Consider the following 11893-nt stretch of genomic DNA (forward strand, 5'->3'; position numbering starts at 1 on the left):
GAGGCCGGCTTTGAGAAGCCGCGTTTGGCGTCACTGCCAGTTGGATTCTGGGCACGGGACGGCTTCCTCGGCCTCCAAGTGCCTGCAACTATCTGCCTAGATGGGGATCTTGATGCGCCGGATGAGTGGGAGATGGAAAAATAACATCGAAGGATGTCGAATTCAATTTTCCGTCTGGGCCTGTCCGCATGCAGCCTCGCATTTGGTGACTTGTCCGTTGGCGAGACATAGAGATCCTTTTTGGGGGGAGGTTTGGGCTCCTTTCTTTTCCCGTGTGATATGTTCCTTGTGATTTGTGATTTTGCAACGGGGGCTCGAAGCGGTACTCCGAACCTACAAGTAGGTATTCCGTCTGTACCTCGTACGGAGCATTGTGCCTGTAGGTGCCTGGGGGGGCATTAAGGGGCATCGGGGCACTTCATTCGGGCACCATTGGCAGTTGGTGTGGGCAGTTGGGGGCGGCACTTCTACCTACCTAGGTATCTTGCTGGCTCGTGGGCTTGCGTGGGGTAATAATGCCTACAAGTCCAAGGTACCAACCTAACGGGAAATGCACCCGCCTAGCTTCTTATCCTTCGTACCTAGGCATATGTAAAGTCAACCCCCGCTCTCGTCGCGGGACGGACAATATCGGTTACAATGGGGTGGAGGAAGGGAGTGAGTGAGGAGACACTTGTGCATTTGCCGAGCTTCATGGGAGACCCTCCGCGATGATAATGATGACTATGACGATGATGCAAAGGATCGCATTAATAATGTCATAGCACAACCCTCCACAATATGCAAAGATTAAAGACACCCACACATACTGTGTAGAGAGAGAGGGGGGGGGGTCATGACTCTATGATTCTATATCTCTGCTTTACTTCTGCGGCTGCTTCTCTCAAGACATTATCTCGACGTAATCACTGCCACCACTATTACTATTACTATTCCTGCTCCTACCGCTCCTACCGCCACTACTCGCAATCGTTTCTTTCCTCCACACCAAAATCTCCTAGTGTAGCCTTGCGACCGTTCACGTCCTGTCCACCGGCTTACAAATCGGTGCATAAGGCTACCACCAGTGCAACTACCCCATCTGCCACAATGAAGTCAGCCCACGTCTTCAAAAAGGGAGAGGATCAGCTCGATGTCCAGATCAAGGACATCCCGGTCCCCCAGCCCGAACCCAACCAGGTCCTCATTAAAGTAGTCGTATCGGGCACAAACCCCAAGGATTGGAAATATCCCATCCTCGTCAAGGGCAGCACCGGACTCAACACGGGCGACGACATTGCCGGATACGTCGAGGCGGTGGGTTCCAATGTCACTGAATTCAAGGTTGGCGACCGCGTCGGCGCCTTTCACGAGATGCGCACGCCTCACGGCTCCTTCGCCGAGTATGCCATCGCCTGGGAGAAGACCACCTTCCATCTTCCCAAGCAGACCTCGTTCGAAGAGGCGGCGACGATCCCGTTAGCTGCCATGACCGCCGCCGTCGGCCTTTTCTGTCGCTTGGGTTTGCCAGAGCCATGGGTTACTGTGTCTCAGGCCCGTAAGGACGCCGTGGCGGGCGGAGTGGTCGTCTACGGCGCTGCTTCCGCCGTCGGCGCTTTCGCCGTGAAACTCCTTGTCCGCTCCAAGATACACCCCATCATCTGCGTTGCCGGCCAAGGCATTTCGTTTGTTGAAGGCCTGATTGATAAGTCCGAGGGCGACGCCGTCGTTGATTACCGCAAAGGCGATGACCATGTTGTGAAGGGCCTCCAGGCCGCGGTCCCTGCCGGGCAAAAACTCCTATACGCCTTCGACGCTGTGAGCGAGAAGGGTAGTTACCAGAACATTATCAAAGTTCTCGATCCTTACGGACATATTAGCTTAGTCCTACCGGGAAGGAAGTACGAAGAGATTCCCAAGACCGTCAATCAGACACTTACAACCGTGGGATCCGTGCATGGCGTGCCCGACGACCTGAGCGATTTCGGATATGCCTGGTTCAGACTGTTCAGCTTGGGTCTTAAGGAAGGCTGGTTTAGCGGACATCCGCACGAGGTGGTACCTGGCGGATTGAACGGTGTACAGACCGGCCTGACAAATCTTCAACATGGCAAGGCCAGTGCTGTGAAATATGTATATCGAATCGCGGAGACCGAGGGCGTGGATCGGAGTAAGATTTGAACATTCCAATAGCCTCTACGGCATCCAAATGGATGCGGGCACCTCTAGAGCATCGAGGAATGGCCCTCACCAGTCGATTCGGGTCTTCCGACCGTATCGAGCGGGTTACCAAGTACTAGTCAACGTCCAATGAAAAGTAGTGCGACTTACATCAATGGCAACGTCCACGGTGAATATCCCATCTTCAGACTTCAAGTGGTTCTTGAGCAATCTTTGAATTAGAGGGCATCGTGAAAGATATAATGGCATTGTCCAATGTCGCAAGCCAGCAGGTGTCTAATCGATCATCGGAGATAGATTTGGATACTTGAAGCCAGATCACAAGGCTAAAACTGGATTTGAGTATTGGTTGGTGATGTTGCTCCCGAGGATGCAAGATACCATGCTGTTGACGTGATCTAATAGTTGACTGGAGTTCCATTCGGGCATCTTCCATGCCTATCTGATCCTCGAGTCCAGTGTGTTATCCCGACCTTGACTGGGATGGGAAACGCAATACTGCAACGAATCCCAGTCGTTAGCTGCTCAAGGGCTCACGCAACTGGAGGCGCGGCGCTCTCCTTGATCGTCCCTGTGACCAATCCACCATTGTTGAACCTGCGCTCATCAATCCTGGAGGTAACGCTCAACAGCTTGAAAAGTCGTCATAAATGGCTAAGACGCCCCGCCCAATGTTGAACTAGCTGCTTTCCGAGGGCGCGTTACAGTGGTTCTCAACAAATAGGCGGTGGCACAGAGGTGTAGATTAATGGTTCGATAAGAAGTCCGTTGATCTGCAGCAAGGATGTTGTCGGAAGAAACGGAAGAATGCCTTGTTCGAATTGCTTCACTCGTGTGACCAATTCTATTTGGTCGATGACTCTAGCCCCAAGTAGTGTGTTGGGCGAGCTTGAACAAGCACACTCATTTCTCGAGATCATTTGGCTAGAGACAACAAGGCACCGCATGGAGAATAGCAAAGAGGGTCCAAACGCGGTGAAACTACCCTTGGATGTGACAAAGTGGCATGAGATGGATCTTTAAGGAAAGTAATCCCTCCCAGCGTGCAGGGGTTCCAAGAGCTCCTTGGAGCCCCTAAGAGCAAGGGCACGAAAAGTTGGTGACCTATGTTCTTTTCCATCAGAAGACTCCGAGAAGAGTGGAGATCCGCAAATCAATCAATATTAATATGTCAATAGGCTGGTCTTTCTGAATCTGGACATAGTAGCGTCAGACAAAATAAGGTAAGCATGCATAATTTGCTTATTACAGAAAAGGTCGCTGAATCATTTGTCTCCGCAATTGCGAAGGACAATCGTGATGTGACTGGGGAGAACCTGATAGAGACAGTGAGTGACAGCACAACCCCATTTCAATGCGGTCAGCAGGTTCAGCCTGAGGCAGCGATGATCTTGGGATGGAAACATCCAGCCCTCGCCCAGGGGTCCGTGTATCCGCAATTGCCAATGTTCTGTACATACAGGATGTGTCGGCAATTGGAAGCCGCAGGCTTGCAGCGGCCATCAAATCCATGATCGACCGATAGCGCAAGTTTAGAGCAAAAAGAAGTCTTGAGGAGGGGTAGAACATAGATTTGCAGGAAGCACATCATGAAGGATGGCTTGCCGTCCGGGCGAGTCGGCAGCGGTCGGCAGCTTGCGTAGGGGACTTTTTTTTTTTCTCTTTTTCGGAGGCTTTAACTTTACTAGGCTGTTGTCCTGCGCGGTGTGTGGTGCATTTGCTGCAGCTAACAAAGGCTTGGAAGGATGCCTCGCTGTGCTTCAATTTTGGATAGGCCTTGTCAATGACCTCTGCTAGAGATTGATGGGCCTAGCGGGCTTCTTAGTGCTCGAGTCTCGGCTCTCCACGTAGGTCTCCGGGGGGCCGAGCGGCGTTGTTCAACCAAGCATCACCGGCCAAACCTCGTCCAGTAGGCGGGATTTAGCGGGTACACGGGGCCCTGCGCAGTTTGTGTTTCAGGTTCAGATGAGTGAATGGCAGGCCCCTCAGGCCATAGGGGCGTCCAAAGGCGTCCGAGAAAGGCTAGGGGATTGAAAAGTAGATTGAGAAGTCCCTCGAATCTGGTTGCAGCGCCCGCTAGATTCTTATGTTTTTCTTTCTCTTTCATGCAGATACCAGGTCGAATATGAGCTGCTTCCGGTCGAAGGGAGGACGGGTACTGGATAGATAGAGTTGGAAAAGTATTCCGGGCGCTGTGTGCGATCAGGTGTCTCTCAGACTGCGCCCGAGGAAAATGAAAAGAATATTACCCACCTCTGGTTTGCTTTCGGAGTGTTCGATTCGACTCGACTCGTTTGCCCCTCCTTGTGACAGTTTTGCTTTTGAGAAAGACACCTCGGTCCAGTGCCGTCGTGAGGCGTGTGCTCTCTGCCCGGGAAGTGAGTAGTCCATAGGCTTTTCCCGGCTGAAGATGACTGGGAGAGAAGATCGTTTACCAGGAGACTTGGAAACAGGGAAGAGGCTGATTGATGACGATGATGGGATCGTACAGAAGCACTAAACGATTTCCGTCTTTGGGGGGCCATTGTTGTTGATTGAAGTTGTTAGGTGGAAGTGGCCACTCGCGGTGGTGGCAGTTGAACCGAGACCAACAAGGCCAACCCACGCCCATGTCAGTGCGCAATCCATACCCACATCCACCATCCACCATCCGCCATCCACCATCAAACCATCCACATCCAGATTCTGACTTGGCTCATGGAGCTTTTTCGCTTTCGTTTGCATTTCTTCACTCCCGCATTTTCCACCCTGCCGCCAATATCCCTACCACGACGTTCGCGAACCATTTATCCACCATTTACCTAGACGGCGTTACCTTCCACTCCCTTGACTTACCCCATCCGTTTCTCCTTTCGCCCCAAAGAGGTCGATCCGGACATCATATCCCTCCAGTTGGCTTGCTGACCTGAAAGGAGTCACCAAGCCGACTGGAACGGAGCCCACCGCCAGTCTTCCAGACCTTCATGCCGCGAAACCCTGCGGCGAAGAAGCATCAGCACAGTAACCGCCATGAAAACGGTCTTGTAGGTCCCGGCAAACGTGTAACTAAACAGAAATCGAATGGTCATCTCAATGGCACCGCAAAGGGCCCTGTCCCATCCGAGCCTATTCCCCAACCCAGCCCGACCGACAACTCTTCAAACGCAATAGCCAACGATCGATCCCTTGCCGCCGCCTCCGAGTCGCAGCAGGACTCCTCCTCGAAAGGGTCTCTCAATTCTCAACCCGCCGCCGGCGAGCCCGATTCGAGCGCTGCCAAAGAGAAGGATACCAAGTGGGAGGCGAATGGATTTGCCATGCTACATCAAAGACGAGGCGATATGGTGTCTTCCCGATCCAAGCCCTCTCAGGATATCAGCGCCCTCCATCTGGCCTCGACAATTCTGCGCTCTCGGCCGGCCTGCGATACTGTGTCTCTGCTGATTGTCCTTCTCGCCCTTCCGTCCATGGTCTTGACGATTGTCCAGGCTTTGTTCGCATCGTTGACTCTGATGCCAGGAGGTGGTGCCCCGGCTTCGCTGATCTCCTTGCTAGACATCTTCCAAGGATCGGCCGGTGTCCCAAACTTTAGCACTACTGCCATAGTAGATGCCATCTGCTTCGGACTATGGGTCGGCCTCTGGACTTGGGCTCAAAATTTCGCGCTCGACCTGGCTCAGATACAAATCGCGATTACGCTTGGCAATGGCAGTTCTGGGAAGAACAGTAGGGTCAATACTTTCTGTGTGGCCGGAGTTCTCCTGTTGCACCTGGCGCGCAGCCGAGAAGTTCGTCGATTTCTCTATTCGAATTTGGTACCTGTCGACCTCCTCTCCCAGACCGGGTTTATGGACTACCTGAAATATCTCCCCTCGGATCACGATTTCGGCGACAGTCCCGGCCCACCGTCGTATTTTAGGAGTCTATTCGCTATACACATAATCGCCCAGGGCGTCATGGCGAGCTTTCGTCGTTACATATCCTCCTATACCACAGGAACAGCCAAATCGAAACGCATAGATACCGAAGCCTCGGCAGGATCTGTGTCGGATGCTTCGGTTCTAGACGGCTCTGGCCCTACCGCTGTTTCGTCCTCCGTCGACTTCCAGCCTCCTTCAACGCCTGGGTTCAAAGATGGCAAGGACAGTAAAGGCGTGAGTGCGAAGAAGCGCAGGCGTCAGGCAAACCACGTCAGAAGCAGACAGCCATTCTGGGCTGCTCTTGCTAGCACCAAAGTCCACGTCTTACGAGAGGTTGAGCACAACAAGGCTCTCCCGACCGTTGGGAACAAGGAAAGCGGCCCTTTCGAAGCATTACATCAAGATCTCGTATGGATCACCAATGTGGAACCTTCGTCGATTTCATTTGAAGCAACCTACGTCTACGAATCTGAGCAAACACAAAGGCCTCCTCAGGGAATCGATTGCAGGCCGTTCTACGTACGCATCAATGGCGCCAAGTGGCACGCAGTATCTCTTGAGCCACTTGACAATTCTTCTCAGCATGATGGAGGTAGTGCCCAGTGGATGGGTACGATATCTGGGCTCGCGCCAAATTGCACTTATACCTGTACATTCATTAGCTGCGAGGGAGACGAAGGTTTCGCATCCATCATGGTCAAGACGCCGATGCTGTTAGATAAAGATGTGCCCGCCTCGATGGCCCCCGCTTCAGTTCGCCAATCTACAACACCATCGTCGCCTACCACCACCCTGAAAAATTCCATCTCGTCTGCCGAAGCTAAATTAAACGAAGCCCGCAATCGCCTTACTAAAGTTCGACGTCAACACAGAACTGCGTTGGTCAAAGTCGAAAAGGAAGTGGACATCTTTACCACTCGACTGAAGACCGCCAGCGACGACACGAAGCAAAGGCAAAAGTTGTTGCAAGCCGAGCGCAATATCCGACAGACTGAGGATGCCACACAGGAACTTGACGCCGCGCTCGAAAACCTGGTCTCTACGCCTGACGATGAGAATGACGACCACGCCACCGCCAAAGAAACGCACGATGAACAGCAGAAGCTCCTCTCCGAAGCCAACGATGCCCTGGCAAAGGCACGTTCGGCTGCGCAGGACGACAAGACTTGTGTCAACCAAGAACTGAACACCATTGTTACGCGCAAGGAACGTCTGACTGCCCGCAATTCTAAGTTGACCGAGCAGCACGATAGGATCACCCAAGCCAATGCGCAAGGACTCAATGAGAAAGAGAGAAGAGCTGCCGAATCGAATGCCAAGGGTGCCGAACAACAGAAGCGCGAGGCCGAGCTCAACCAGGAGATCTATAACATAGACAGGGAACTGAGGAGCGCAAGGCAGCGATGGGAAGTCAATCTTCGCGAGCTTGACAATCTGGAGAAACAAGAAATGGCTCAAAGACAAATGATGCTCAGCAACAGCGGTCCTCTCACGCCAGAAGGTGACCTACCCGGTACTCGTCCTCCCCCGCAGCACGCCCGCCCATATGCGTTTGGCAGCTTTCAAGCATTTCCCAATAGCCCCATCATCGCCGAAGTCCAAGGCTCTCCTTTTGCTGCATACGCCAAGACTCTTCCTTCAGGTGACCAACGACGACCGAGATCGGATACCAATCGTTCTCTCGGCGGAATTAGCAATTTCTCTGCTGATTTTGAGGATGCTGATCCGATTCCTCCGATGCCAACCTCCACCGAGTACGATATGAATGGTCGCAAAGGAAGTGGCAGCAGCAGGGGCAAGAACAACGGCAGTCCAGCAGCTGCAGGGGTCATTGGAGGTGCATTGCGCAGTCCGCAAAGAGGGAGCTACAGTCCAGGGCACATCCCAGGTTCAACTACGTGGTAGGACCGCAAGTAGCCTTTTGGATGATTCAGGCTTCACGTTGGTTGGCTGGCTGTAGGGGCTGTGATGTAGTCGACGTAGATGGTAGACATCGGCGATAGCTTCTTCTCGAAAAGTCTTTCTGATCTACCTATATTCATTGTAAAACGAAGTGGTTGCTTCGCTTGACTAATTGTAGAGGGGTGGCGTCAGCCACCTAGTCCCAGCGGGACTTCCCTTGCGGGTCGCCATAATGTAAGGGATGACTGATTTCCAACGAGCTGTCCCAGGCCATCAGAAAGGGGAAGCAAAAGCTAATTCGAATCGGGTTCTAGACGAAGTACTTCTTCCTTATTAATATTACCACGAAGATTTTTATTACCTACTAGTGGTATGAGTCAGACAAACTCATCACGTGATTCTCGGTGCCCAATAATTTCCCCTTTGACTGTTCTTCATTTTCTGATATGTCGATCGAATTCTTGCGACGACAATTATATATGCGCAGTCTGCTACGAACCTGTAGCACCAATCTGCCGACTAACAGACGCATCTACACCATATTCCCGTCCTCAAGTCTACGATATCGTTCGCGGAAGTGCGCCACGATGGCGAAAGACAAGAAGAAGAGCAAGGAAGTGATAAAGAATCCGAAGGGCACGCGAGATTGGTCTGGTGAGGATATCGACTTGCTCAAAGCAATCAGGAGACAAATCGAGAAAGTATTCGAGCACTATCGCGGCCTAGAACTTGACACTCCAGTCTTTGAGCTGCAAGAAGTTCTGAAAGGAAAATATGGGGAAGATTCGAAATTGATTTACGACCTGCAGGACCAAGGCGGCGAGCTCCTGTCCCTCCGCTACGATATGACAGTCCCTTTTGCCAGATGGTTGGCAATGAACCCAGATATTGAGACTTGGAGGAGATATGCAATAGGCAAAGTCTACAGGAGAGACCAGCCTGCCATCTCCAAAGGGCGCATGCGTGAGTTCTGGCAATGTGACATCGATTTTGCCGGCGAGAGTGCCCCGATGTTCAACGACAGCGAAATGATTTCGATCATTGTCAACGTCTTCGAGACCCTGGAGTGGAGTGGAAGGTATACGATCAAGATCAACGACCGAAGGATATTGGACGGGCTGTTCGAAGTTTGCGGCGTTCCAGGAGAAAAGATCCGGACGATATCCAGCGCAGTCGACAAACTGGATAAGCTGCCTTGGGCTGAAGTGAAGAAGGAGATGGTTGAGCAAAAGGGACTTGAAGAATCAGTCGCAGACAAGATACAGACATACGTCACGAGGAAAGGAGGCAAAGAGCTACTGGAAGAGTTACAGAAAGACGAGGCTCTTATGAGCAATCCGAAGGCGAAAAAGGGCGTTGAAGAGATGGAGCTGTTGATGCGTTACCTCCGGAGGTGGAAGGCTCTTGACAAAATCTCTTTCGATCTCTCTCTGGCGCGTGGTCTTGACTACTACACGGGCATCATCTATGAAGTTGTCACTGAGGGCTCTGCCCCTGCGCGAACACCAGCTCCGGCGACCGACTCCGCGCCTCCCATGGCACCTGTTGCGACAAATGGCGCCCCCAACGGTATTCCCAAGAGAGAAAGGAAACAAATCTCTGAAGACGAAGATAGATCTGAAGACCCCTCTGTAGGTGTGGGATCCGTGGCTGCGGGTGGTCGCTACGATCATCTTGTCGAACGCTTCCGACCCGACGCCAACATTCCCTGTGTTGGTGTGAGTTTCGGTATTGATCGAATAATTGCTATTACCAAAGCCAGGATTGCAAAGGGCGAAAAGTTCAGCTACGTCAAACACAATAGGACCGATGCGTATGTAATGGCATTTGGCGGGTCTGGCTTTGGCGGAATGTTTGAGGAACGGATCGACGTCCTCGTTGCACTGAGGGATGCCGGCATAAGAGCGGAGACTTTCTGGAAACAAAAGGCGAAGCTGCAAAAGCAATTCAAAGAAGCAGACCGTGCTGGGGCGCCAATTGCCGTCATCCTCGGGGAGGATGAGCAGGCAAGAGGGGAGGTGAAGGTTAAGCAGATGGGTCTGCCGGAAGGCGACCCTGAAAAGGAGGGCGTGCTTGTCAAGGTAGAGGATCTTGTTGCCAAGGTACGAGGGGTGCTGGCGAAGATAGACGAATAATAGGTCAAGTCCGGGGAAGGGGATCTAGACCATCGAGTTTCGAGATGGCGCTACAAGCCTGCAAGGCTGTATTAGTAGATAGAGCATTAGATAAGGCTGGCCAATGAGAGACCCGAAGAGCTGGCTGTGTCGCAGGTCCGCGCCAAGCGCCCGGCATGAAACACCCCTTTGTCTCAGCACCCATCGCCTGCTACAATTCACCCTCAACCTGATACGCCCCAGCCACTGGGAGGCTCAACTCCGAGACTATGATGAAGAAGCAAACGTCGCAGCTGGTGTTTGAGATCCAGCTTGGCCCAATCGCGACCTGATGGGTGCCCGCCGCAACCACTTCGGCTCTCCTCGCCCGGCTCAGACCTTGGCTGACCGTGCTCACTCCGTAGCATTCGTCGTCTGAAGCCGCTGTCCGGATGTCCATCACACCGAAAGCAACCAGCTCCCTTCAATTTGGGTCCTTGTCGATGTCTCCTTTTCATCTCGACTTCAAAATGTCCATTTAGAGGCCGAAGTTTCGCAATGTTTTCTCATCTCCATCCCTCATCTTCCTCATCTCTCTCCCCAAAAGAGTCGTTCGTTCTTTGTTGCTGGACCAGCATCTAATTCTCTTTTTTTCCTATTGCCATTCCTTTGCGAAATAACACTTTACATTCCATCGCGATGCCGGCTGTCCGCTCCTTTTTCGCTCTTTCCGTTTTGGCTGCTTGCCTGGCGCAAGTATGGTCTTCTGCATTTCCCCGAGTGTCGTGCGACATTCTTGGCTGACCAGCAGATAGGCTTCGGCTGGTCCCAACATGGGTGGTGACAGCGGTTCCGGTTCCGGTTGGGGCAGTGGAGGCAGTGACAGCGGGATGAACCAAGGAGGCCAATACGGCGGCGGCGGCGGCTCTGGCAGTCAGGGTGGCTCTTGGGGTGGCAACAACTACAACAATCAATACTCGTCCTGGGCGGCACCAACCACTACCTACCAAGCCCCGAGTTGCCCAAGCTGCCCGGCCCAGACCTGCCCGCCTCCTATGAAAGAGACCATGACCGAAACGGTGAGTGTTTCTAGATCGCGCCGGTTTGCGCCCCAAGTTTGGCAGCACTAACATCAAGGATTACAGACAACCGTAACGGCCGTGTCCCCGTGCATGGGAAGCACCGTGACTGCCTACGTGACTCAGTGGATGAACGCTCCCCCCGGGTGCTGGTGCGGTGCTGGCAGCCCGCCTCCTATGGCGTCTGGGTGGGAAATGGGGGGAATGGGCAATGCTGCCATCTTTACATCTTCCAACCCGTCCTTCACGCCTGGTCTTTCGTCAATTCCAGCATCTGAAGCCATCAAGACTGGCGTGACGGTGGCTGGCGCTCCACCAGCTGCGGCCCCAACTGCTGCTGTCTCTCCTGGTGGCTTCTTCGGGCAGTCATCGAGTAAGTCTTTCCTATGCTCTTTTGAAGGTCAAGACCACGCATCTAACAATTTGGCTCCAGGCTCTGCGATGACGACATCTGGTACGGAATCTTCTGGCCCCAGCAGCAGCGTCCCATCTAACATGGCCGAGCCTACTAAAACAGGAGAGGCTCCTAAGCCAGAAGCTTCGAGCTCAACTGCCAGCACGAGCTCATCGTCGGCGGCAGCAGCAGCAGCGACAGCAACAACAACAACAACTTCGTCAGCATCAACGACTTCCACTACCACTTCATCAAAATCCTCGTCTTCGTCTTCATCATCAACCACAACGACAATTTCATCAAGTGAATCCTCAGCATCTGCGGAGGCAGCCTCAGCGACAAGCGGCGGGTTCCCGGTCGGCTCAT

At 52.9% G+C, this 11893-nt stretch overlaps 4 protein-coding genes across 4 annotated transcripts; all 4 read left to right on the plus strand.

Moving 5' to 3' along the window:
• Positions 1 to 1089: 1089 nt before the first annotated feature.
• A1O5_09437 (uncharacterized protein) lies at positions 1090 to 2160 on the plus strand (the record flags this gene model as incomplete). The annotated part of the gene is made up of 1 exon (XM_007750016.1): positions 1090 to 2160. The coding sequence occupies one exon, from the start codon at positions 1090 to 1092 to the stop codon at positions 2158 to 2160; it is 1071 nt and encodes a 356-aa protein (XP_007748206.1).
• Positions 2161 to 5123: 2963 nt separating this feature from the next.
• A1O5_09438 (uncharacterized protein) lies at positions 5124 to 7964 on the plus strand (the record flags this gene model as incomplete). The annotated part of the gene is made up of 1 exon (XM_007750017.1): positions 5124 to 7964. One exon carries the CDS (start codon positions 5124 to 5126, stop codon positions 7962 to 7964), a length of 2841 nt encoding a protein of 946 aa, XP_007748207.1.
• Positions 7965 to 8548: 584 nt separating this feature from the next.
• Positions 8549 to 10096, plus strand: A1O5_09439 (histidyl-tRNA synthetase; the record flags this gene model as incomplete). Its single annotated transcript, XM_007750018.1, has 1 exon — positions 8549 to 10096. One exon carries the CDS (start codon positions 8549 to 8551, stop codon positions 10094 to 10096), a length of 1548 nt encoding a protein of 515 aa, XP_007748208.1.
• A 791-nt stretch (positions 10097 to 10887) lies between these two features.
• On the plus strand, positions 10888 to 11834 carry A1O5_09440 (uncharacterized protein; the record flags this gene model as incomplete). Its single annotated transcript, XM_007750019.1, has 4 exons — positions 10888 to 11133; positions 11200 to 11506; positions 11567 to 11587; positions 11665 to 11834. The coding sequence occupies 4 exons, from the start codon at positions 10888 to 10890 to the stop codon at positions 11832 to 11834; spliced, it is 744 nt and encodes a 247-aa protein (XP_007748209.1).
• Between the last annotated feature and the right edge of the window lie 59 nt (positions 11835 to 11893).

The sequence above is a fragment of the Cladophialophora psammophila genome (assembly GCF_000585535.1).
Source record: "Cladophialophora psammophila CBS 110553 chromosome Unknown aczJe-supercont1.16, whole genome shotgun sequence".
Taxonomy (NCBI): domain Eukaryota; kingdom Fungi; phylum Ascomycota; class Eurotiomycetes; order Chaetothyriales; family Herpotrichiellaceae; genus Cladophialophora; species Cladophialophora psammophila.